This window comes from Saimiri boliviensis, chromosome 9, assembly GCF_048565385.1.
Source record: "Saimiri boliviensis isolate mSaiBol1 chromosome 9, mSaiBol1.pri, whole genome shotgun sequence".
Taxonomy (NCBI): Eukaryota; Metazoa; Chordata; class Mammalia; order Primates; family Cebidae; genus Saimiri; species Saimiri boliviensis.
Genome location: NC_133457.1, coordinates 28090251 through 28116109, shown reverse-complemented (window position 1 = coordinate 28116109; position 25859 = coordinate 28090251). Strand labels below are relative to the sequence as shown.

At 34.9% G+C, this 25859-nt stretch overlaps 1 protein-coding gene across 4 annotated transcripts in view; it reads left to right on the top strand.

Moving 5' to 3' along the window:
* The window catches only part of ZBBX (zinc finger B-box domain containing), a 121496-nt gene that overhangs the window by 54290 nt on the left and 41347 nt on the right, over nucleotides 1-25859 (top strand). For all 4 annotated transcript variants that reach the window (XM_039480267.2, XM_003924972.4, XM_010335699.3 and 1 more), the window contains 5 exons: nucleotides 7620-7788; nucleotides 15886-16006; nucleotides 22559-22668; nucleotides 23047-23147; nucleotides 24338-24417. In XM_039480267.2, coding sequence (XP_039336201.2) covers nucleotides 7620-7788; nucleotides 15886-16006; nucleotides 22559-22668; nucleotides 23047-23147; nucleotides 24338-24417 — 581 coding nt within the window. The remainder of the gene's footprint in view (nucleotides 1-7619; nucleotides 7789-15885; nucleotides 16007-22558; nucleotides 22669-23046; nucleotides 23148-24337; nucleotides 24418-25859) is intronic.

The following is a 25859-nucleotide window of genomic DNA, read 5'->3' as shown; positions in this document are numbered from 1 at the left end:
CCCACTTTTGAATAGGTTTGTTTGTTTCTTGTAAATCTGCTTTAGTTCTTTGTAGATTCTGGATATCAGCCCTTTGTCAGATGGGTAGATTGCAAATTTTTTTCCCATTCTGTTGGTTACCAGTTTACTCTAATGATTGTTTATTTTGCTGTCCAGAAGCTCTTAATTAGATCCCATTTGTCTATTTTGGCTTTCGTTGCCATTGCTTTTGGTGTTTTAGTTATGAAGTCCTTGCCTGTGCCTATTCCTGAAAGGTGCTGTGTAGGTTTTCTTCTAGTTTTTTTTTTTTTTTTTTTAAATGGTGTTAGGTCTTATGTTTAATCTTTAATCCATCTGGAGTTAATTTTTGTATAAGGTGTAAGGAAGGGATCCAGTTTCTGCTTTCTGCACATGGCTAGCCAGTTTTCCTAGCACCATTTATTAAACAGGGAATCCTTTCCCCATTGCCTGTTTTTCTCTGGTTTGTCAAAGACCAGATGGTTGTCGATGTGTGGCGTTGCATCTGCAGCCTCTGTTCTGTTCCATTAGTCTATATCTCTGTTTTGGTACCAGTAGCATGATGTTTTTATTACTGTAGCCTTGTCATATTGTTTGAAGTCAGGTAGCAAGATGCCTCCAGTTTTGTTCTTTTTGCTTAAGATTGTCTTGGCTATGTGGGCTCTCTTTTGGTTCCGCATGAAGTATAAAGTGGTTTTCTCCAGTTCTGTGAAGAAGGTCAATGGTAGCTTGATGGGAATAGCGTTGAATCTATAAATTACTTTGGGCAGTATGGGCATTTTCACAATTTTGATTCTTCCAAACCACGATCATGGAATGTTTTTCCATCTGTTTGTATCCTCTCTTATTTCCTTGATCAGTGGTTTGTAGTTCTCCTTGAAGAGATATTTTACATCCTTTGTTAGTTGTATTCCTAGGTATTTTATTCTTTTTGTAGCAATTGTAAATGGGAGTTCTCTCATGATTTGGTTCTCTGTTTATTTGTTATTGGTGTATAGCAATACTTGTGATTTCTGCACATTGATTTTGTATCTTGAGACTTTGCTGAAGTTGCCTATCAGCTTAAGGAGGTTTGGGGCTGATACAATGGGGTCTTCTAAATATACGATCATGTCATCTGCAAATAGGGACAATATGACTACTTCTTTTCCTAATTGAATGTGCTTTATTTCTTTTTCTTGCCTAATTGCTCTGGCTAGAACTTCCAATACTATATTGAATAGGAGTGGTGAGAGAGGGCATCCTTGTCTAGTGCCAGTTTTTAAAGGGGATGCTTCTAGTTTTTGCCCAGTCAGTGTGATATTGGCTGTGGGTTTGTCATAAATAGCTTTTATTATTTTGAGATACATTCCATCGATGTCTAGTTTATTGAGAATTTTTAGCATAAAGGGCTGTTGAATTTTGTCGAAGGCCTTCTCTGCATCTATTGAGATAATCATGTGGTTTTTGTCTTTGGTTCTGTTTATGTGGTGGATTATGTTTATAGATTTGCATATGTTGAACCAGCCTTGCATCCCCAGGATGAAGCCTACTTGATTGTGGTGGATAATATTTTTGATGTGCTGTTAGAATTGGTTTGCCAGTATTTTATTGAAGATTTTCGCATCAATGTTCATCATGGATATTGGCCTGTAGTTTTCTTTTTTAGTTGTGTCTCTGCCAGGTTTTGGTTTCAGGATGATGTTGGTCTCATAAAATGAGTTAGGTAGGATTTCCTCTTTTTGTGTTGTTTGGAATAGTTTCAACAGGAATGGTACCAGCTCCTCTTTGTATGTCTGGTAAAATTCAGCTGTGAACCGTCTGGACATGGACTTTTTTTGGTTGGTAGGCTATTAATTTTTTCCTCGACTTCAGACCTTGTTATTGGGCTATTCAGGGTTTCAACTTCTTCTTGGCTTAGTCTTGGGAGTGTGTAAGTGTCTGGGAATGTATCCATTTCTTGAGATTTACTGGTTTATGTGCATAGAGTTGTTTGTAGTCATCTCTGATGGCTTGTATTTCTGAGGAATTGGTGGTGATCTCCCCTCTATCATTTTTCATTGCATCTATTTGATTCTTGTCTCTTTTCTTTTTTGTTAGTCTAGGTAGCAGTTTTTTTGGTTGATCTTTTCAAAAAATCATTTCCTGGATTTATTGATTTTTTGAAGGGTTTCTTGTGTCTTTATCTCCTTTAGTTCTGCTCTGATCTTAGTTATTTCTTGTCTTCTGCTTGCTTTTGAATTTTTTTGATCTTGCTCCTCTAGCTCTTTCACTTTTGACAAGAGGGTGTTGATTTTAAATCTTTTCTTGTTTCTCATGTGGGCATTTATTGCTATAAATTTCCCTCTAGACACTGCTTTAAATGTGTCCCATAGGATCTGGTATGTTTTGTCTTCATTCTCGTTGGTTTCGAAGAACATCTTTATTTCTGCCTTCATTTCATTGTTTATCCAATCGACATTCAGGAACCAGTTGTTCAATTTCCATGTAATTGTGCAGTTTTGAGTGCTTTTCTTAATCCTGAGTTCTAATTTGATTGTGCTGTGTTCTGAGAGACTGTTTGTTATAATTTCCATTCTTCTGCATTTGCTGAGGAGTGATTTACTTCCAATTATGTGGTCAATTTTGGAGTAAGTGCAATGTGGTGCTGAGAAGAATGTGTATCCTGTGGATCTGGGGTGGAGTGTCCTGTAACTGTCTATTAGGTCTGCTTGGTCCAGATCTGCATTCAAATCCTGAATATCCTTGTTGACTTTGTCTCATTGATCTGTCCAATATTGTCAGTGGAATGTTAAAGTCTCCCACTATTATTGTGTGGGAGTCTAAGTCACTTTGTAGGTTTTTAAGAACTTGCTTTATGTATCTGGGTGCTCCTGCATTGGGTGCATATATATTTAGGATAGTTAGCTCTTCTTGTTGCATTGGTCCTTTTACCATTATGTAATACCCTTGTCTCTTTTGAACTTTGTTGGTTTAAAGACCGTTTTATCAGAGACTAGGATTACTACCCCTGCTTTTTTTTTGCTCTCCATTTGCTTGGTAAATCTTCTTCCATCCCTTTATTTTGAGTCTGTGTGAGTATTTGCATGTGAGATGTGTCTCCTGAATATAGCACACCGATGGGTCTTGACTTTTTATCCATTTTGCCAGTCTGTGTCTTTTGATTGGGGCATTTAGGCCATTTACATTCAACGTTAATATTGTTGTGTTTGAATTTGGTCCTCCCATTTTGTTACTGGCTGGTTGTTTTGCCTGATAGTTGACAAGGTTTCTTCATTGCGTTGTTGTTCTTTACCATTTGGTAGGTTTTTGCAGTGGCTGGTACTGGTTGTTCCTTTCTTTGTTTATTACTTCCTTCAGTAGCTCTTGTAAGGCCAGTCTTGTAGTGATGAACTCTCTCAGCAATTGCTTGTCCTTAAAAGATTTTATTTCTCCTACACTTAAGAAGCTTAGTTTGGCCAGATATGAAATTCTGGGTTGAAAGTTCTTTTCTTTAAGGATGCTGACTATTGGCCCCCACTCCCTTCTAGCTTGTAGGGTTTCTGCCTAGAGATCTGCTGGGAGTCTGATGGTCTTTCCTTTGTGGGTGACTCGACCTTTCTCTCTGGCTGCCCTTAGGATTTTTTCCTTCAGTTCAACCCTGGTGAATCTGACAAGTATGTGCCTTGGGGTTGCTCTTCTTGAGGAATATCTTTGTGGTATTCTCTGTATTTCCTGGATTTGAATGTTGGCCTGCCTTGTTGGGTTGGGGAAGTTCTCTTGGATAAAATCTCAAAGAGTGTTTTCCAACTTGGATTTGTTCTCCCCGTCACATTCAGGTATGCCAATCAAGCGTAGATTAGGTCTTTTCACATACTTCCATAGTTCTTGGAGGCTTTTTTTCATTTTCTTTCACTCTTTTTTCTCTAATCTTGCTGTCTTGTTTTATTTCATTTATTTGGTCTTCTATCTCTAATATCCTTTCTTCTGCATGATCAATTTGCTGTTGAAACTTGTATATGCCTTGTGAAGTTCTCATGCTTTGTTTTTCAGCTCCATCATTTATGTTCTTCTCTAAGCTGATTATTCTAGTTAGCATTTCATCTAGCCTTTTTTTTCAAGGTTCTTAGTTTCTTTGCATTGGGTTAGAACATGGTCTTTTAACTCAGAGAAGTTCGTCATTACCCACCTTCTGAAACCTGCTTCTGCCAATTTGTCAGATTCATTCTGTCATTTTTTGTTCCCTTGATGGTGAGGAGTTGTGTTCCCTGGAAGGACAAGAGGTGTTCTTGTCTTTGATGGTTTCATCCTTTTTGTGCTGTTTTTTCCCCATCTTTGTGAATTTATCTCCCTTTGATCTTTGAAGTTGGTGATTTATGGAGGAGTCTCTGAGTATATGTCCTTTCTGTTGAGGTTGGAGCTATATCTTTTTTGGCCTGTAGAGAGCGTTGCTGGGCTCTCTCAGATTCAGTCAGGTTGCTGGGTAGGGTGGTCCTTCTCTGGAGTTTGTTTACAGGTGAGATTGGACCCACCTTCCCAATGGTGTCTCTCTTTCCTGCCGCTCAATCTGCCTGGTTGGGGTCAAACTAGTGTATTTGCTGCCAAACTCTCTAGGGAGGGCTTCAGTTTGAGTTCTGTTGGGTGGGGCCTGTTTCCCTGCTTTCAACTCTGCCTTTTTCTTTGGGACAGTCAGTCCTGCTGGCGTTAGTCCAAACTTTTGCCCAGGTGCGTGAGACAACTTGCTGCTTCTGGCAGAAGCTGCAGCTCAGATTCGCATCAACAGCCCACGAGGCATCCCACAGTCTGGCAGGGCTCTTGTAGACCGTGGGATGCAGAAGGGAGATTAGCACAGGATCCAAATCAGAGCACTGAGGGGGTTAAGTCCCCTGACCCTCCGAGCTGGCTGCATGTTCCAGGTGGGGACGCTCCCCGTTCTATCTTGGTTTGCCCCTCCTGGGTGGCTCTCCCCCTGCAGCTCCTTCCTTGGGCTATTTTCAGTGCCCTATCAGTCCCACCGAAATGAACCCAGCACAATGTTTGGAATCGTGAAGTCCTCTAGCCCTCTGCATCTCATTTGCTGGGAGCTACATTCTGGTGTTGCCTTCTCTTGGCCATCTTGGCACTGCCCCCCTCTCTCTCCCTCTTCTTAACAGGTTATCAGTCCTGTTAAATTAAGGCCTCAACTTCATGATCTAATTTAAGCTCAGTTACCTCCTTATAGGCCCTATTTCCAAATGTAGTCACACTGGGGGTTAGGGTTTCAACATATGAATTTGCAGAGGGAGATGCAATTCAGTCCATAATAGTTACCATGTCCCATAGAGCTTATCAGCTAAAAAATCTTGAGTGTTTTTTCATTTATTCTATCCTTATTGCTCTTTCAGATAATGCAGTTAGTTTTTTCTTAAAAAAAAAAATGGTTTAGAAACGGAATGTGCATTTCATTCTCTTCCCCTTTAGGAGTCAGGCAACTCTTCTGGTTTTGTATGTATGCATTTTTTTAAACAAATGTTAATCTGTTTGTTCTACAAACATGTTTCCTCTGCAAACATGATTTTTTTCACTTAACAATGTGGTTTTTATATCCATGTAAGTACATTTTACAACTTTCTCATTCTACGTAGTGGCTGTAAAATACTACATTTTTTGGATGTGAAAAGACTTTTTAAAATCTATCTTCCACTGATCAGCATTTATGCTGTTTCAATCTTTTGGCAGTATATGCTGAAATACAAAGTATAATTTTGAGAAGTACGGTTTTGCACAGATAAAAGTATATCAGTATGATAAAATCCTGAAATTCCTAGATGAAAGGATTATGTATTTGTATTGTTGGTTAATGTGGCCAAATATCTGTAATATTTTAATTGGTTTCCTTGCAGCAAAACACACTACATCCCAATTTCCCTCTCTTTGCCACACTGGCGTATGAGACTTTTCAATGGTTTTGTATTTCCATTGGGTTTAAGCTCCTCTGTGCAGCAGGCAGAGCCCTTTATAGTCTTCCCCTGCTTGTCTTTCTACCCTTTATATTTTCTCATTCTTTACTTTTTGCTACTTCAATGCCAACTGCTTATAGTTGCGTGCCACAATGCTCTTTGACGCCATGTCTGAGCATACATATCATTTCCTTTCTCTGGAATGCTGCCCTTGGTACTTTTTGCTTATGTAATTCTTACTTTATCTTTCAAAATCCAATTTGGTCATCATTTCCCCTGAGTTTTACCTGCTCCTTGAGCCTATTTATGCTGTGGACTTATTAACCTGTGTTTCTGTGGGCAACAGTCAGTATAGTGTCTAGTGTCTGACAGATCCTCAGATACTTTTTGCTCATATTTTAAAAAATTTATATACATCTTTAACAACGTACTCTGAATTATACTCCAACAAACTGCCTGTTTATTTTTCAATTGCGAGGATGAACATAGAGATTTCTACTCTCATGTCTTAAAAGATACACATGGATATTTAGCAATTTGACCAGTGTAGGTAATCTACATTTGATAATTCAGCCACTAGTATGAATTATATTTTGCTTGAGTTTCCTAATGTGACTGTTCTGTCTGATTCACTGCATAGTTTCCACATCCTACCTTCATTTTCTTGTGTGTTCAGACTAGATTTATATTTTGTACTGAATTCATCTCTCCACAATCATCATTTATCTGATGAGCATGCAATGTATTACATGCACTGATGTATCACATGCATTGATGAACTTTTTCATTCATTCCACTAACTTTTAATGAGCACCTACTTTGTACCAGACACTGCTCTTGGCACTAAGGAAAAAGACAAAATCCCCAATCTCATTATATATTAATGGGGAAAGACAGGCAATAAATAAACATTTGGAATAAAGTCACATGGGAGTAAGTAATGGGAAGAAAAAACAGATAAGGGATTATTAAATAGGGGCAAGTGGGTCTATTAGTTTTAGTATTGATAGTGAAGAACTTTCTCAGTAGGTGACATTTGAGCATTTCATTGTGTCAATGAAATGAGGGAATGGCTATGTAACGATATGGAGAAGGCTCATTCCAGGCATTTGGTATAGATAGTACAAGGCTCTCAAGAGAAAATATGCTTGATGGGTTCTCAGAACTGCAAGAATTTGAGACTAGCTGCAGCAGGGTGAATGAAAGAAGAATGGAAGCAGGTAAAATTACAGACAAGAAAATACAAGATTGTATAGAGTAGTGTAGGTCCTGGTAGGAATTTGGGGTTTCATAGAGAGTCAACAAAGAGTTTTTAGCAGGGCAATCTCTGATCGGATTTACATTTAAAAAACTGCTGTTTTTGACATGAGAAGGTTGCAGGGAGTAGGACATTGGGAGCACAGGGAGAATGGATACAAGGCAATTGTGCCTTTACAGAGAGAACAGTGGTGAACAGTATAATAATAAAGTCATCGGTTCTGTAGGCTCTCATCTTAATAATTTCTGAAGAGACCGCTTATAATTGCCAACAGGGCTTTAAATAACAGAGTAAAGCATATAAATAAGTACAACTTAAAAACATTCTAATTTTAAAAAGTCTGATTTGTAATGACTAATAATTAGTTCTACCTGTATTTTAAAACACAGAAATTTTTTTATTAAAATCATTTTTGTGAGTAGATACAGAAAATTTAATGATGCTTGCCTTTATATCCTTTTAATTAGGTAGAAATTACAACAACAAAAAGAGCAGAATGTACAAAACCAAGAGACAGTCTGTTGTGTGAAGGGTCATTTGATGAAGAAGCTTCTGCACAGTCCTTTCAGGACGTGTTAAGTCAATGGAGAACTGGAAATCACGATGACAAGAAACAGAATTTACATTCAGAAAAAGGTATGGCTTTTTATTTTTTTTGGAGTGCAGTAGGGTGATTTTGGCTCACTGCAACCTTTGCCTCCCAGGTTCAAGTGATTATCCTGCCTCAGCCTTCTGAGTAGCTAGGATTACAGGTGCGTGCCACCACGATCAGCCACTTTTTGTATTTTTAGTAGAGATAGGGTTTTGCAATGTTGGCCAGGCTGGTCTTGAACTCCTGACCTCAGGTGATCCACCTGCTTCAGCCTCCCAAAGTGCTGGGATTCATGCCCAGCCAGTTTGGTTATTTTTATAACGTGAATGTTTTAAAATAAGGCTGACTTTAGTTTATTTGGCTCTATTCTCTGTGAATATAAATGTGATGTTCAAAAAAATCTGTGAACACTGGGACAGCAGTTTGCTGTAATTCCTCAAAGGAATTTGCACTGTGTGATCATTGGTGAGTGGTTTAATATTTAAAGGCACTCAATTGGGCACTAGAGGCATTTGCATTTGTTTTCTATGTAAATTCAGACTGTCAAATGAATGGATAATTGGATTCTTTAAGTTCTTCTTCTAGTAGAATATTTTTGCCAGGACAACTATTATTTTTTTTGAATGATAATTGACATAAAATGGGAGAGTCTGTGAGATGGAGAAGAAATTTTTTTTAGAATACTTGACCTAAAAATATTATTTTAAGGACCACTGTGAACTTCAGGAGGAGAATTGATTTGGGTTCTCATTGGTTTTGTTTTTTTGTGAACTGCTTTTGTTCTTTATTTTTTTATAATTTTCACTTCTGCATGGCGTCTTCAGACTTTTTACACAGGGGGCCAGTTCAGTGTCCCTTAGACCGTTGGAGGGCCGCCACATACTGTGTTCCTCTCACTGACCACCAATGAAAGAGGTGCCCCTTCCTGAAGTGCAGCAGAGGGCTGGATAAATGGCCTCAGGGGGCCGCATGCGGCCTGCGGGCTGTAGTTTGGGGACGCCTGCTATAGACATTGATGGTCTAGATGACTGAACAGTATCTTTAAGTTTTTCAGTATATCTTGAGGAAAACTATAGGTTTTTAAAGTATTCGATTTATTAATTTTATTATTAAGAATCTTGTAGTGTCTTCTATTTGCTTTTCATTGCATATAAAACGTTAGATAAATTTCAATCATTTATTTTACTTGCCAATTTTACTCTTTTTATTACATTCTTTTCCAGTGGAGAAACTCTCCTGATTATTACTCTTTTATTATACAGTGTAATTTCTAATCTCAAAGTATCACACACCATCTTCTAATTGAATTTTTAAATAAATTTTCTTCCAGTATTTTTCTGCATTTATTTATTATACATCAATTGACATTTTCAGGACATTATTTGTATACTCTCTTCTTAGTAGTTCATATCTTAATATACACCTCATTTCTCATTGGCTGTGTTATTTTATGTGCTTTATAATTGCGATTTCATGCATTTTGTTTCTACTTTTCAACCCTAAAAAGTACTAAGTATTCTATAGAAATACTTCTTTGTCTACTTTGAAAGCCATAATGTTTAAAATAATACTGTACTGAGTTGAAAAGCCACAAGATCAGAAATCCAACTCTTTTAAAAATTGTTTTCTGTAATAGAAATAACCATATGATAAAAATAATGAATGCTTATTTTAAAAGACTTACTTATAACAAAAAATTACCAAGAAGAAAATGAAAATAGCTTAATCTCATAATATGGAGAAACTCCATAACATTTCGGTACATGTTTTTCAATAAACATCATTATGTACACACACGCACACACACACACACACACACACACACAAAATGAGGTATCACTGTAAATACTATTAGTTAACTTGTATTTACACTGAGATTCTGTAATGGGCAACTGGCCATCTAAATAGAGGTATACACAATCATTTGTAACTCTTACGTTCTATATGACACGATTTAATCAGACATTTATTAATGAATATTTTATTTCTAATTCCCAGTATTATAAAAGATATTATGATAGGCATCTCAGCTATTTATGCATTTACATTGTTACCTTAAAATAAAAGTCTAAATATAGAAATGTTGTCTTTTTGTATTTCTGACACAGTTTAGTTTTTGGTTTTGTTTTAAAGAGAGAAAGAAAAAAAGAATAATAAGAAAAAGAATAAAGAAGAGGAAGAAAGAGAAAGAGGAAGAGGGAGAGACAATGGGGGTATTGCTTTATTGCCCAGGCTAGAATGCAGTGTAAATATGGGTATGCCTATAATTGTGCTTAATAATGGAGACATGAAAGAAAATGAGGGAAGAGAATAACAAACAAGGAGCCAACAAATATTTCGTTTAAACTTCTAAGTTGATATGATGTGGTACTGATAAGAATGTATATTTTGTGTATTTAAAGTGGAGAGTTCTATAAATGTTAATTAAGTTTACTCGTTCCAGATCTGATTTCAAGTCCTGGATGTCATTGTTAATTTTCTGTGTCATTGATTTGTCTAACGTTAAATGTTGAAGTCTCCCACTATTATTGTGTGGGAGTCTAAGTTTCTTTATAAGTCTTGTATGTCTGGGTATTCCTGTATTGGGTACGTATATATTGAGGATCTTAGCTCTTCTTGTTGTTGCATTGATCCTTTTATCATTATATAATGTCTTCTTTGCTTCTTTTTATCTTTGTTGCTTTAGAGACTATTTTATCAGAGGCAAAAAATGTAACTTCTGCTTTTTATTTATTTATTTTTGTTCTCTGTTTGGTTGGTAAATCTTTCTCCATCCCTTGTTTTGAGTCTTTGTGTATCCTTGAATGTGAGATGGGTCTGGATGCAGCATACCGATTGGTTTTAGCTTTTTATCCAAATTGCCTGTCTGTCTTTGGATTGGGGGATTTAATCAATTTAAATTTAGAATTAATAATGATATATGTGAGTTTAATACTGCCATTTAATATTAGCTGGCTGTTTTGCCATTAGTTGATGTAAATTCTTCATTATATTGATGCTCTTTACTTTTTGGTATTTTTTTAGAAAGGCTGATACTGTTTGTTCCTTTCTATGTGTAGTGGTTCTTTCAGAAGCTCTTGTAAAGCAGGCCTGGTGGTGATGAATTCTCTGAGTGCTTGCTTGTTCACAAAAACTTTATTTTTCCTTCACTTATGAAGCTTAGTTTGGCAGGATGGGAAATTCTTGGTTGAAAGTTCTTTTCTTTAAGGATGTTGAATATTGGTCCCCACCCTCTTCTGTCTTACAGGGTTTCTGCTGAGAGATCTGCTGTAAGTCTGTTAGTCTTCCCTTTGTGGGTAACCTGACCTTTCTCTCTGGCTGCCCTTAGTGTTTTCTCCTTCATTTCAACCCTGGTGAATCTGACGATTAAGTGCCTTGGAGTTGCTCTTCTTGAGGAATATCTTTGTGGTGTTCTCTGTATTACCTGGAGTTGAATATTATCCTGCCTTACTAAGTTGGGAAAATTTTCCTGAATAATATCCTGAAGCATATTTTCCAGTTTGGATTCATTCTCTTTGTCACATTCAGGTACACCTATCAAGCGTAGATTAGGTCTTTTCACATAGTCCCATATTTCTTGGATACTTTGCCCGTTCCTTTTTATCCTTTTTTCTCTAATCTTGTCTTCTTGTTTTATTTCATTGAGTTTGTCTTCGACCTCTGATATCCTTTCTTCTGCTTGAGCAATTCGGCTGTTAAAACTTGTGCGTACTTCACAAAGTTCTCGTATTGTGTTTTTCAGCTCCATCAATTCACTTATATTCCTCTCTAAATTGTGTATTCTTGTTAACATTTCATCAAACCTTTTTTCAAAGTTCTTAGTTTCTTTGGATTGGGTTAGAATAAGTTCTTTTAATTCACAGAAGTTTCTTATTATCCACATTTTGAAGCCTGCTTCTGTAACTGGAACACACTCGTTCTCCATCAGGCCTTGTTTCACTGCTGATGAGGAACTGTGATCCCCTGCTGAGGGAGAGGCGTTCTGATCTTGGGTATTCTCAGCCTTTTTTGACTATTTTCTTCCCTTCATTGTAGATTTATCCATCTGTGGTCTTTATAATTACCGTCTTTATAATTGGGTTTCTGAGTGGACATCCAACTTACTGATTCTCAGCGCTGAAATCTGAGCAACCCACTGTGCCGACTAAAACAGCGGCGTTAAGATTGATGGTGCTTTTCTGACTCTGCACCAAGAACTGATGCTCTGAGGCGCCGGCAAAACTGCCTCACGGGTCACAAGAGTCGCGCTGGCGACTGGTGGGGCTCCTCCGCTGGGAATCTCCTGGTGCCTGAGCAGCAAGAATTCATCTGAAAGTGTAGCATCCTCTCGTTCTCTGTGCTTTCACTAGTGATCAGCCATCTTGGATCTCTCTCCTAGAAATGTTGTCTTAATGGTGATTTGTTTTTTAAAAATTTTAATGAATATTGGCAAACTGTCCTCTAAAGATTACTGCATTGGTTATACTCTCACTGGTAGAGTGTGACATGACTATTTTCCCATATTTTCTAGTTCCTTAACTTTAGCCAGTTTGGTTGACAATAAATCATTATCATTATAACTGGCTGTTTCACCGTCACTTGTGAAATAATGTTGGCTTTTTTTTATTTTGTCATTACCTTTTGTTTTTATTATTTGCCAATATTTGGGCACAAGTAATGTTTTACATATTAGAGGTATACAACATTGCTCTCAATAATAATTTTGTCAGCGAATATTGAGTACATACTATGTGGTGGGGAGGGGACAAATGATATACAAAAGCAGTAGCAACCTCATCTGGAACTTACAGTCTAAGTGGAGGTTAGAAAAAGCCAATCAAATGATTAGCATAATTTAGATGAAGAGGTGCAATGCCAGTGTCCATACTGGGTGATATGATTCAGCTGTGTCCCCACTGAAATTTTATCTTGAATTGTAGCTCCGATAATTTCCACATGCCATAGGAGGGACCCAGTCCTAGGTAATTGAATCATGGGAGTGGGTGGTTCCTGTGCTGTTCTTATGAAAGTAAAATTCATCCCACAAGATATGATGGTTTTATAAACGAGAGTTCCCCTGCAGAAGCTCTCTCTTGCCCACCACCGTGTAATAAGTCCCTTTGTTCTTCCTTCCTCTTCTGCCATGATTATGAGGCCTCCCCAGCCACATGGAACTGTGAATCAATTAAAACCTCTTTCCTTTATAAATTACCCAATGTCAGGTATGTCTTTATTAGCAGCATGAGAACAGATTAATATACCAAGTGAAAATAGCATGCACTGAAGAAGTTGCAGCCTCCTTTCAACTGTATCACATGAGTTCGGAAAGCAAGTAGAAGAACACATTTAAAAGTGTTAGATTAAGAAATTAAAAAATCAGATTAGATGAGATTGTGTATATTAATATAGATGTGCTCGCCCAGGATTTGGATCTTAGTGTTTTGTCTCAAACACTTCAGGAATGACATTAACAATTGGCCAGTTTGGTTAATTGAAAACTGGACTTGATCTTACAGTTAATGAGATTGAGATGTTGTAATTTTTCTGACATTTTGTGGAGGAAGAAGTTGGAAGGCTTTGGGAAATAGGAATTTTGGAATTGATAATGTATAACCCACTTAGCTGTCATTACCAAAGCATTATGCACCAGAATGCTTAAATGGGTTTGTTGTGGCCTTCCACTGTAGGCTGAAGATGATTGTGGAGAGGGATGCTTCAATGGAACTAAATATCCTGATTTCAAAGAATGGAAATGACAGAGGCCAGATGTTGGCACACAATCTTCAGAATTATGGTGGAAAAATTATCAAAGTTAGGATCAAGGAAGAGTAGTAAATGTTTCAATTCACAGATATTTCTGATGTTAATTGATGTACCCAGGAATGAAAAAGTAGCAGCCTACTGTTTTACCTGTAGTGGAAAATTTCTGTTTAATAGGCAGAGACCTGACTTGGGCCACCATATTAGGGTTTCAATTTTTATGAAGTCCCCAGACCCAAGCCAGTTTACAGTTCTGGAATTTCTTAATTGAGGAAGAGACTGGGTCTGCTGGAAGACCAGAATGTCAAGACCAACCTGGGCAACATAGTGAGACCTCATCTCTACAAAAAAGATTAAAGAAAAGTCATACATGATAATGTGCACCTGTAATCCTAGCTAGCTGCATGGGAGGCTGAGAGTGGACAATCACCTGAGCTCAGAATTTTGAACTTACAGTGAGCTATGATCATGCCATTGCACTCTGCCCTGGGTAACAATGTGAGATCCTATCACAAAGGAAAAAAAAAAAAAGAATTTTGGTTGATTTCCATTGCCACCAACATTAATATTGTCAGATTTAAAATTTTTTGCTTATCTGCTTGTCTGAGAGAGATGATTTTGTGTACCTCTTATTACAAATGACATGAAACATCTTTCACACGTTTCTTGACCATTCAGCATAGCAGTATGCTTTAAATTTCTAGTTTTCTAGTTCTCACTGTTATTTATTTTTAACTTGATTTTATTTTAGTATTCCAAAGTCTAATTTACTTCTATGTGAAAGGCAGGTACTTTCAATGGGCTAGAAAGTTCTGTGTGATCCTGAAGTCTGTTATCTCAGAGATATCATCTCCTGTTACTCTCTTGCTGGCATGGCTTGTTCAGTTTCAGCCACCCTAGACTTCTGGCCAGTCTTTAAATGCTTTAGGTATACTTTCACCTTAGGACTTTACCATTATCTATTAAGGAAAATACCTATGATCCCATGATTTTGAGGATGGAGACTCTTATTCGCGTTCTCAAAATGTAGCCAGTGAACCATGAAAGAAAGGAGCAAATAAAAATAGAAGTTACATATCTTATTTGGCACTTCCCTTCGAGCCATGCCTCATAAATCCGTAGGTTTGTTTACGACAAGCAATTCTAAACAAGGGCTAGCATTTTAAATATCCATATAGCTAAAGAGTCTCCTCCCAGCAAATATTATTAATTTATTTTCCCCTAGGTCTAGTTATCAACATACTCACAAATAAATTAATCCACGTCACCTCCCATTTTTGTTTCTTGGGAATGTGTTATTGGTAAGGGAGAAAAGTGGATCGCAGGCCAACTGCTTTATCTTCTTTCTCCTCCATCCACTTTCTGTTTGGCTCTTCTCTAACACCTAAACAGAATTAGAAAAGTGTTCTTTTTTCTTTTTTCTTGTTTTTCCTTTTAGCTCTCCTGTCAAGAAATCTTGTTTCAAAATGAAAAGGGAGACTCACAGTGGAGGTATTTCTTTTCTCTCATGATTTGCTCATGTCCTTAACTCTGCTCTTTCAGTTCATGGGCTTCTGATTGGTGTTTTTCCAAACTTTGTCCAATTGCTTTCTTCAACACTGCTCTACTCTTTGGAAAGAATAGAAGTGAGATTTCTTACTTTATTTTTGCTTTGTTTCCATTGCTGGCCTGTGGCTGTTTCTGGAAGTTAGTTATTAAAGTCTATAATATGAGACTGGAATACTCTCTAGTTTTAGAGTTTATAAAAAATGTTTTTCCCATCTTTACTATTTCCCTGGATTCTCCTACATTTCTTTCCCCTTGTGATGTTCAGCTTGGAGACGGGTGATATGTGGGAGGGTAGAGAGACTAGTAATCCTGGATTTATACTGCTTTCTTTCCCAGATATCTTCATCAGTTTTAAATATTTATGAATAGTGATTTTAATTTAGTAGTGCTTCAGAAATATCTTAAACATCTGGAAGTAAATTACCATGTAGACATAAATTCATCAAGACAATTATCTCCTCCAGATGTCATTCTGAATTATGTATTTCCTGTTTCTCAGAATGCATAAATATTATTGTCAGTAGCTATTATACTTTATGTGTATTATACCTTTATATTATGTGTTTATAAACTATACAATGAATGTTTGTATTTACAATTTTCATTTAAAAGAATGAGTTGCTTTAACAAACCTTTTGAATCAGAAGATCCCTTCATTTCAAGAGATTGGTGAAGAAAACTGTCTATCCAGTCACTTAATAAATTACCAATATTTAATACTTAACCTATTGATTATATAGGTAAATATTAAAGCACATATGCCTTGAAAATGATGAGATCTACATCTTGAGAGAAGATATCATAATTTATAAACTTGCTTACGTTAATTATGCACATTGTGTTTATTTTTACAGACTCATCGGAAGAATGTGAAGTACAAACTAATCTGAAAATTTGGAGAGAACCACTTAATATTGAACTTAAAGAAGACGTTCTATCCTATATGGAAAAATTATGGCTTAAAAAACACAGGAGGTATTTTCTAAAATTGTAATATTATTATGAAATATGAAAGTTATTTATAAATGTTTCTTGTATGAAATGCCTTCCTATAGCAATTTTGTTTGTATATTTCATATTTGCATACATAATTTTAAAGCAATATTAAATCTTTGTGAAGCTGCTGTTCCAATAAGAATTTTAATTCTATTTTTGTATGTGATGCATCATTAATTTAGAGTTTGCCTTGAGAAATGGAAATGTGTATATAAGGAAAAGACGCAAATGAAGAAAAGAATTTAAGAATAACAACAAAATAATGTGATAAATGAAAGATTACTTTGAGAAGACACCAGTTTTTTATATCAGCATTAACATTTAAGACTATAATTTTCAGAATTTACTTTTAAGTTAAACCTTTTTACAATTTTATTAATAGTAATTAAATATACTTTATTCAAAGAAATATAACTAGATACGATCAGCTAGAGACTGTGGCAAAATGCATATTCATTTTTTATAGCTCTGAAGTGAGGCCTGAGATTCTGTATTTCTGAATTTCTAATAGCTCCCAGGTGATAATGATTTGATGAGGATGGTCTCCAGTCTTTTTTGAGGTGCAAGGTGGTGGAGGAGCTCTCTAGAGTCTACCTGAGAAGTGGTCATCACACCCTTGCTTCACCTTCTGTTACGCAAAACCATCTCCTAAGGTGGCCCATTCTATCTGTAGAACAGTTATTCATTAAACTGTGATCTGTTTCCAGCTCATTTCTAAACTGGGTTCTAATTCTACTTACTGAGTTAATACAGATAAAATCTAATTTCTCTTCCCCATGGTATCTCTTCAGATTTTTGAAATCAGCCCTCATGTTTCCCGGGAAACTTCTGTTTGATAGGTTAATACCTGCACCACCACTCATCTTCAACTGTTTTTAATGTCCTAGTTTTTTTTTTCTTTTGGATTATTTTGAAAAGAAGATATACAGATGAGTTGCAAAATGATACGAAGAATTCCTAAATAACATTCACTCATCTTTCCCTAATGGTAACACCTTACATAAACAGAATGCATATCAAAACCAGGAAATTGACATAGGGACAATATTATTGACAGCGATACATTTTATTTGAATTTTATCTGTGTTTTCACTATTATCCTTACCCTGATCCAAGATCCAATCCAGGATTACACATTGTATTTTTTGTCATATCTCCTTATCCATTACGGTTTTTCAGTCTTTCCCTGCCTTTCATGACCTTAACACTTCAGGAGAGTACTTGCCAGATGTTTCATAGAATGTACTCAATTTGGGCCTGTCTGATGTTTTTTCATAATTAGATTGAGGTTATACAGTATGAGGAAAAATACCACAGGGAGGATGTGTCCTTCTCAGTGCCTGACATTCTGGGATCATGATGTCAATATATCTTATTGCAGGTGATGTTAACCTTGATCACATAGTTGAGGTGGTGCTAAGTTTTTCCACTGTAAAAGTCACTACTTTCCCTTTATAATTAATAAATATTTTAGAGGAGACACATTTAGTTGATGGAACAACTCTGTTTTCCCTTAAACTTTCAGTCCTAATTTTAGAATCTGTGAGTGAATTCTGCCTGCAGCAGTTAGTACTCTCTTGCTGTATTGCTGATATTCTATTTCCTTTGTTCCTTCAAAATTTATTAATTAGAATTTTTCAAAGAAGTATTCCTCCACCCACTTTTCTTTCTTTCTTTTTTAAATGTGAACTCATGAATATTTATTTTATTTTGGGGATTGATATCTAATATTTTGGTTATTTATTTGTGACTCAAATTATTTCTGCTTTGGCCATTCTGGGCTCTGTCAGGTTGACTCTTCCATTCTTTTTACTTGTCATCATTTTTTTTTGTTAGTTTGCTTTGAACATCTCTATTTTTCTAGAACTCAAAATGCATTTTCCCTGTCCTAGCACAGGAATTATTTCTCCAGAAAATAATGATTCCATTTATTGGAGAATGATGCTCAGAAACCAAGATCTGGACTCTAGGAGTGCTCATTACTATTCAGGTGCCATAGTTCTAGGCCCTCTCAGAGAGGAAACTAGGAAATACACACACACACACACACACACACACACACACACACACACACACACGCACATGCACACACGCACATGCACACGCACACACACACATCTAAATTTATTTCTGTTTCTATCCATCTGGATATCTATTAAACTAACATGAGTTCACACTCAGGCCTTCTAAATCGAAACCAGCATCACATGGTTCATTTCCATACTCCCTTTGCTTATTTGATAAATTTCTTCTACCTACAGTGAGAAACTTGGCTTTCGTTATCTATAAATTTATTAATTAACCCTAAAATATATATGTATGTATACATACAGTAGTTTCAGAATGACTAATATCACTGAGAGAAACGAGGGACAATTAGTTGCAAAATCGCTATTAATAACATCACCAAAAGAAATTTTCCACTTAGTACAGTCTTTATGTGTCACGTTTTTTATCTGTAGCCTATAGTATCTAGGCCAAATGATGTTTTCCAACACCAGTTTGGCCATAGTGCTCATTTCTTTCTCATCTCCTTTAAGGTAGCTATGACTTTCATTGGGTTCTCCCCATATCCTTGTTGATTTTTAAAATTTGAATAAACTTGTGGTGTACAGTTCTATGGGTTTTCACCAATGCATAAAATCATGTGTCTACCAGAGTACCCGTAGTCCCCCAAAAAATCAGTTTCACAACCATAAAAATTCCCTTTAGCTTCCTCTTTCTCCTCTTCCTTTTCTCAATCCATAACAACCATTTATCTGTTTCCTAACCTTATAAATGTGCCTTCTTCTGAAGGTTATATAAATGAAATCATACAGTATCTGTCCTTTCATGTCCTTCACTTAGCAAAATGTATTTAAGATTCATCCATGTCCTTCTATGAATTAATATTTGTTCTGGCTGGTTTCCAGTTTCTGGCAATCATCACTAGGTCCTTTAAAAATATTTTTATAACAGGTTTTTTTTTGAATATAGGTTTTTAATTCCCTTGCTAAATACCCAGGACAGTGACAGCTGGGTTCTATGGCAAACACGTGTTTATTTTTATAAGAAACTGCCGAACTGTTTTCTAAATCGACTGTACCATTTTGCATTTGCTCCAGCAAGGTATGATATTTCTGGTTGTTTCAAATCCTTGTCAACACTTGGTATTTTCAGTTTTTTATTTCTTTTAGTTGACATTTTAATAAAGTATGTAGTTTTATCTCATTGTGGTAGCTTATATGGCAGAGGTTCAAGATAATTCATTTATAACTAATGTCCAAGCTGTATATATTTTTTTAAAGTATGATGCCCATAATAGCTCTTCAGGAGTTTTTTTTCTTTTTGGTACTGTGGTAGACACATGACTTTATGCATTGCTAAAAATCTACAGAACTGTACACCACAAGTTTATTCGAATTTTAAAAATCAACAAGGATGTGCATAACAGGAGTGTGTATCAGTCAATTGCCTTTTTCTAATTTAGCAATTAGCATATAAATGTAATTCCAAAGTTACTTATCATTTTTGGTGGCTACCTTTCAATGTTGGGTCATATTGAGTTGCTTATATGATAAAGGAAACACAATTTTGTTATTAAATGACAACATCACTTGAGTCTGAACACATACAAGACAGTTTCATCACAGGTACATCAAGGTCCTGAGCTATGCTAAACACTGCATGTTGGCCAGTTTCCTTAGCAGAAAAGAAAACTTGGCTACTATGTTTATGTTCACTAGGGTCTTATTTACATGATTATTTTTAATGGTAATCTTTTTTTGAGCTAATACTTTATGTCTTGATTATAGATGTCAATATAGGGCAATCTATTTGCAATTCACAGCTTTCTGATGCATTTCTGTTGCTGTGCTTCAAAAAAGTTTCTCATGGTAAAAACCATGATTATGATTTTGACTTTACTTTTGCCTATTGTTGTGTTTCATAGTAGGCTTATAAATATATGTTCTGTGGCTTTTTAAATACATTTGACTGATTTGGATAGTAAAAGTCTTTTAACATTTTACCTGGAATCAATAGAGATGTGTTGATAGACCTTTCCCCCCCTAGCTTTATTGAGGTATGAATAACAAATAAAAATTGTATATATTTAAGGTTTAAAATGTGATATTTTTCTAAATATACACATTGCACAATAATTACCTCAATTAAGCTAATTAATAGATCCATAATTTCACAGCCTTTTTGTGTATGACACTTAAGATCTTCTATTAGCTTTAGTTATTATACTGTACATTAGATAACCAGAATTTATTTATTTTGCATAACTGGAACTTTATAACCTTTTCCCAGCATCTTTCAATTTCTCCCAACTCCTAACCTCTGGCAACTACCATTCTACTCTCTACTTTTGAGTTTGACTTTTATATCAGTGAGATCATACACTATTTGTCTTTCTGTGTCTAACCTGTTTTACCTAGCATAATGTTCTCTAAGATATGGAAACAACCTAAATATTCGTCAAGGAATGAATAGATAAAAATATCATACATGTATAATGGAATATTATTGGACCTTAAAAAGAAGAAAAATCCTACCTTTTGTAACAACATGAAAGTGTTGCTACATCTTAGTAGCAACACCTAGAGTGGATCTTTTATATATGGGAAAGCTTAATGATAGAGTGCAGAAGTTTTGGATTGAGAGTATTTTAGAGGCAGATATTAGCAACTAGCTGAAATTCTGATTCCAGTTCCCTTACTCTTTTCATTGTGTGTACTTCGCAAGTCTAGCTAATCATCAGAAGGACCTGGGGCAAGTGACTTTTGGACCCCAGAATGATGTAAAAATTAATGTCTTGAAAAATAGGTGTGAGACTTAGCATTTTAAAAAAAGTATTCCTTGGCCATTTGGATGCAAACAGCCTAACACTGATTGACATAATAGATTCATCACACATTTAACCAATTGAATGAGTCAATGCTCAATAAATATTTTCTAAATTTTAAAAGTGGAAAATATGGTGAGGTAAATGCTATCGAAATATATTTCATCCTTTCTTTGTGACATAATCTTTTTTTAAAAAAAGCACTGTTGCCAGGGTTTGAATATCCAGGATCCAGAATTAGTTATACTAACTAGTTGTTTATTTATAGGAAAATCACTTCAATTCTTGTGGCCCAAGTTTTCTTATTTGCAAAATGTTGAGTTTAGAAAAAAACAATTTATATGACTCTGTAAGCTCCAATAATTCATTATCTAGACTCTATAAGTCTTTGGTTCATGGATTTTACTTATAAAATTAGACAAGTTTTTGCTTCCCTAAGAAAGAATGTCTGAATAACAGTATGTTTATGTGTATGTATGATGGATTTTAGTTTGGTAGATACATGTCAAACGGGAAAGAGTTTTGTTGTAGCCAGCTGCTAGTTTGTCTTTGACCATAACTCTCTATTTTCATCTGTCCCTAAATTAAATTATGGATATAGAATGCCACACTCATCCAATTTGTTAGGACACAAAGTTAAATAATACATAAATATTATATAGTGATCTTATATATACATTACATATATTGGGAAAACACAGAAAACCATAGACTACCAGAAGATTATCAGCATTTCAGTGCCTTTGAAAGTTGTAGAAGAGACATTACAAAGGAAATGCATGGTTAAGAACATAGTGTTTTGAGAGGCAGACTGCTTGAGTTCAAATTCCCCTTCTGCATTCACCACCTGAATGACTCATCAAGTTGGTACACCACTTTGTGTCACAGTCTCATTTTTTGTTAAAATTAAGATCATACTAGTGCCTATTTAATATCTAATAAAATTTAAAACAGAGCCTAGTATATTTGATGTTTCATATCCATATTAGCTACAAATATCATTAAGAAGGCTCTGCCTTTTACATGGGGACTTCATGAGCTTCCATAGTCTGGAAGGATAGTGCAGCTACTAACATTCTTGGCTAAAAAGTGACCCTTCTCTCCAATAATTTGGTTACATACTACAATACAAAAAACACACTTTTGACCTCTGAGAATTCCTGGGCTTCACTGCCTTCCATATGAAATGGGCTGCATCAGTCTTCATTGTTAATTAAGGAATAGATACCCTAATCCAAACACCTTACATTTTTATTGTAGGAGCCTATGTCATCACCCTGCTGGTATGATGGAAGTTTAGACAAATGCCCTCAGGTTTCCTTAAAACTCATTAATACAATGTCAAGACTGAACTAAAACTCACATTCATAAATTAGCTTTTTAAGTAGCTTGGTATTTTAATGGACTCCATGTGGCTTTTGAGAGAACACTGACTTGTAGCAAACTTTGATTTTTATCTTAAAACTCAGTAGGGTATGCAATTTAAAAATCTTCTGTGGTGTCAAGTTGATTTACACAGTTTTTCTTAGTACATTAAGATTCTATTATATAATTGTACTTATCTTTAAATTAAAGATACAGTTATGGTTTCACTATTAATTTTGTATACTCATTCATTTGATAAATAAATGAAGAGCTTGTCTGGGAAAGTTTCAGATAATATATTTCAGTCTCTTAATTGCTTCTTTTTTATTTTGTAGAACTCCACAAGAACAACTCTTTAACATGCTACCAGATACATTCCTACAACCATGTGAAACCACTGGTGATGTAGAGTGTTCTCAAAATGAAAACAATGAAGATAGTGATGGTTAGTTCATGATTAGATATTTTTAAATTTTATTATTTCAAGTTATATAAACTTAGCTTTAATCAGAATCTGCTTTTGGTTTTCTTTAATATATTAGTCTCAGTTGTACTATATAGTCTTTTATCTTCAGATTAAAATAATGTACACTCACTTCTTTCCCTTTCCCTGGATTTACTTTGCCTTGATTTAGATAGTTGCATTTAAAAATTGAATGCTAATAAATGTGTATTTCACTTGAACTGGGAAAATTGACAGTATTTGCATTTTTGTGTAGATACACATGAAAACACTCTTCTTTTTTGGTGGCTATCTTATTAGAAGAAATTATGAAGTAGGATATATTCTTTGATGATATTATTTGTGAATCTTATTTTCTAGGTGAGGAGACCAAAGTACAACACTCCGCTCTTTTACTGCCAGAAGAAATATTAAACATAGAGAGACCTGAACCATCTCTAAAGATAGTTGAACTAGATGACGTAAGTGTATAAGTGCATAATGACATTCACACTTTTTAACAGGAAATTCCCAATGTATACTTACATCTGCATATTATTTTCAGTAAGATTTCTTAAATAACTAACATAGTTTAACAGGAAATTTACAAGTGTTTGTGTTTAAATGTGCTTATAAGAATAAAGCAATATTATTCTGAATGTAAAGAACACATCTGTGAGCTGAACTGGTATTGTCATTTTTTTTTTGGATGAATGTGTAGTCTGGGAAGTGAGAAGACATTTCATTATTTTAACTTACAGTAATGTAGTTTGATATTTTGTTAGTTTAGTTCTTTATGTTATTAGGTTTTAAAACAAATATAAGTCTCATTACATGTTATCTATTTAATAAAATTTAAGTGTAAATCTGGTTTCTAGAATGTCATTTAATATTCTTTTCTGTTTAAAGGTAGAAAGAATATTTAAGACTTAAAAAGTTCAGTATATAACTTGAATATAACTTTGAACATATATAGAAGACATCAATAGAATGAACTAGAAACAGAGCCAGTCAGAGCTAGAGCTCTGGACTGAAGGTTTAGGATGTGATATACTCAGTGCATTTCTGACTTTCTAGTAATCTAGTAGCTGAATGTGTCACTTGTCTTAGATATTTCTCTTTTTGTGATTGTTAAAGAAAACAACTAGAATGGAAAACTTGCCTCTTTTAAATACTGATTTCTACCATTCTTCTTTAGGATGAATGCTTCTGCTATTTTTATTTTTTTGTGTGTGTTTTTTGGCTAGCAAGACTTTTATTTCTCCTTGATAAATTTGAGATGCTGGACAAAAACACACATACTGCATATGTGTGGGCATGCCATTCACTACATTGTTGATACACAGAGTAAGTTTATGATGAGCCAGTTGGAGAACTGAAGGTCTAGTCACTAATCTACTCAGCAGTTAGTAGTTACATATTTAAATATAAGTTACTATTGTTAGTTTGGGGTATTATAATAGTGAGAAAGTAATTGACATATGAAATGCCTTTAACAAATGTCAGTTGAATTTTAATTTTCCTAGAACTTATGTGTTATAAAATACAATTAGAGCTCTCATGACATCATTTGTAGGAAAACTGTACTCTAAGTATCATCCACAAGTAAGTTGGTTAATGTATAATAAATTTTTGTGAACTTACTAATATTATATAACATTAATCTCAAAAGACTTATGAAGAGGAATGTGAAGAACCAGAAAATAGTGTGCCTTACAAAGTTGAATTAGCTGATGCAGACAGTCAACAAAGGTAAAGCCTTTCTAATTAACTTTGTTTGCATATTGAGTCACTGTCTGACACACCCACACGCACAATCAACTTTTTAATGTGAAATTTGTGGTGTCAAAAAACGTGACATTAATGTTATATTTTACTTAAGCCATATTTAAATTTCTATATAATATTGCTAATATTTAACAACATTCAGCAATTAGAAAATTGTTTATAGTGATAGGTTTGTACTCTTATCTAATATTTGGATTATTGAATAAATTCTTCTGAACTTAGGGATTGTTATCATCTGAAATGCTTGATCAACTTTGATATATTTTATATGAGGATTCTTCTTTTCTCCAAAGATTCTCTGGATTTTCTTCAGTTTTCTATGAGCTCTAAATTAAAAATTGTATAAATGATTAGGCTGAGAGACTAAAAGAGCTCCTGTAGATTACTTTGTAGGTAGATTTCAATGTATAATAAAGTAAGTGAATGAAATATAATGGTTTACTTTGTAATCATGTCATAGAATTTTGTCATTTCCAAATAAAAAATCATATCTAACTGTATCTGTTAGTAATATAAAAAAAAGTCCTTTTTGCCGTTGAAATTTTAGGACTTGTAAACAGTGGAATGAAATTCCTGTCAAGTGTCTCCTCTACCAATTCTTTATTCAGATCAGCTGAGGTCCCTGTCAGCATTTTGCAATAGCTGTGGGCCTGAGTGATTCCCCTGGACAGAAAAAGCCCATGTTTAGACACAAAGAATCAGCTATCTAGCAGCAAATGTGCTTTTGGAAGTGGGGTTTCAGCAGGAAACAACTTTCTGTTCAGCAGATAAGAGGTTTATATCCACCTCTCTATCTCTAAGGAAATGAATGACATTTCTGTTCTCTAATTTGATTCTTTTATGTATCTTATCACATATCTTTGCTTTGACCCCTGTGTAAGGTGTTAGAGAAGGCAGAGAAAGTTACTGATCATGATTTGACAGTAGTTTTACAGCTTTGGTTTGAGGTGCCCATAGAACCACATTAATTTTATCTCTCTCCTATGGATCATGAGTGACACAAGAGGACTTTTTGGTTGAATATAATCCATAAGTTTTATGATGACATTCTGTAGAGCTTATATAAATATCATGTATTATTATATATATTATTCAGTTAATAAAGAATGTTATTTAAATTATAACTATGCATATTGATAGTAATCATTATTAAAAAGTAAAACCTAAATATCACATACTGCTTTTAAACTCTCATATCTCATTGACGAACAAATAATATGTTTATCTACTAGTAAATCCTTGATTTCATCAGATTTTAATTAGCTTGAAAGATAATACTCCCTCTTTAGAAGAAAATATAAGAAATTAACTCAAGATATTTTGGAAAAGAAACTTTCAACTGAAATTTTGTAATTAACTTGGATTTGGTACAGTTACCTATTCCTGTTAAATCCATAATGTTATAT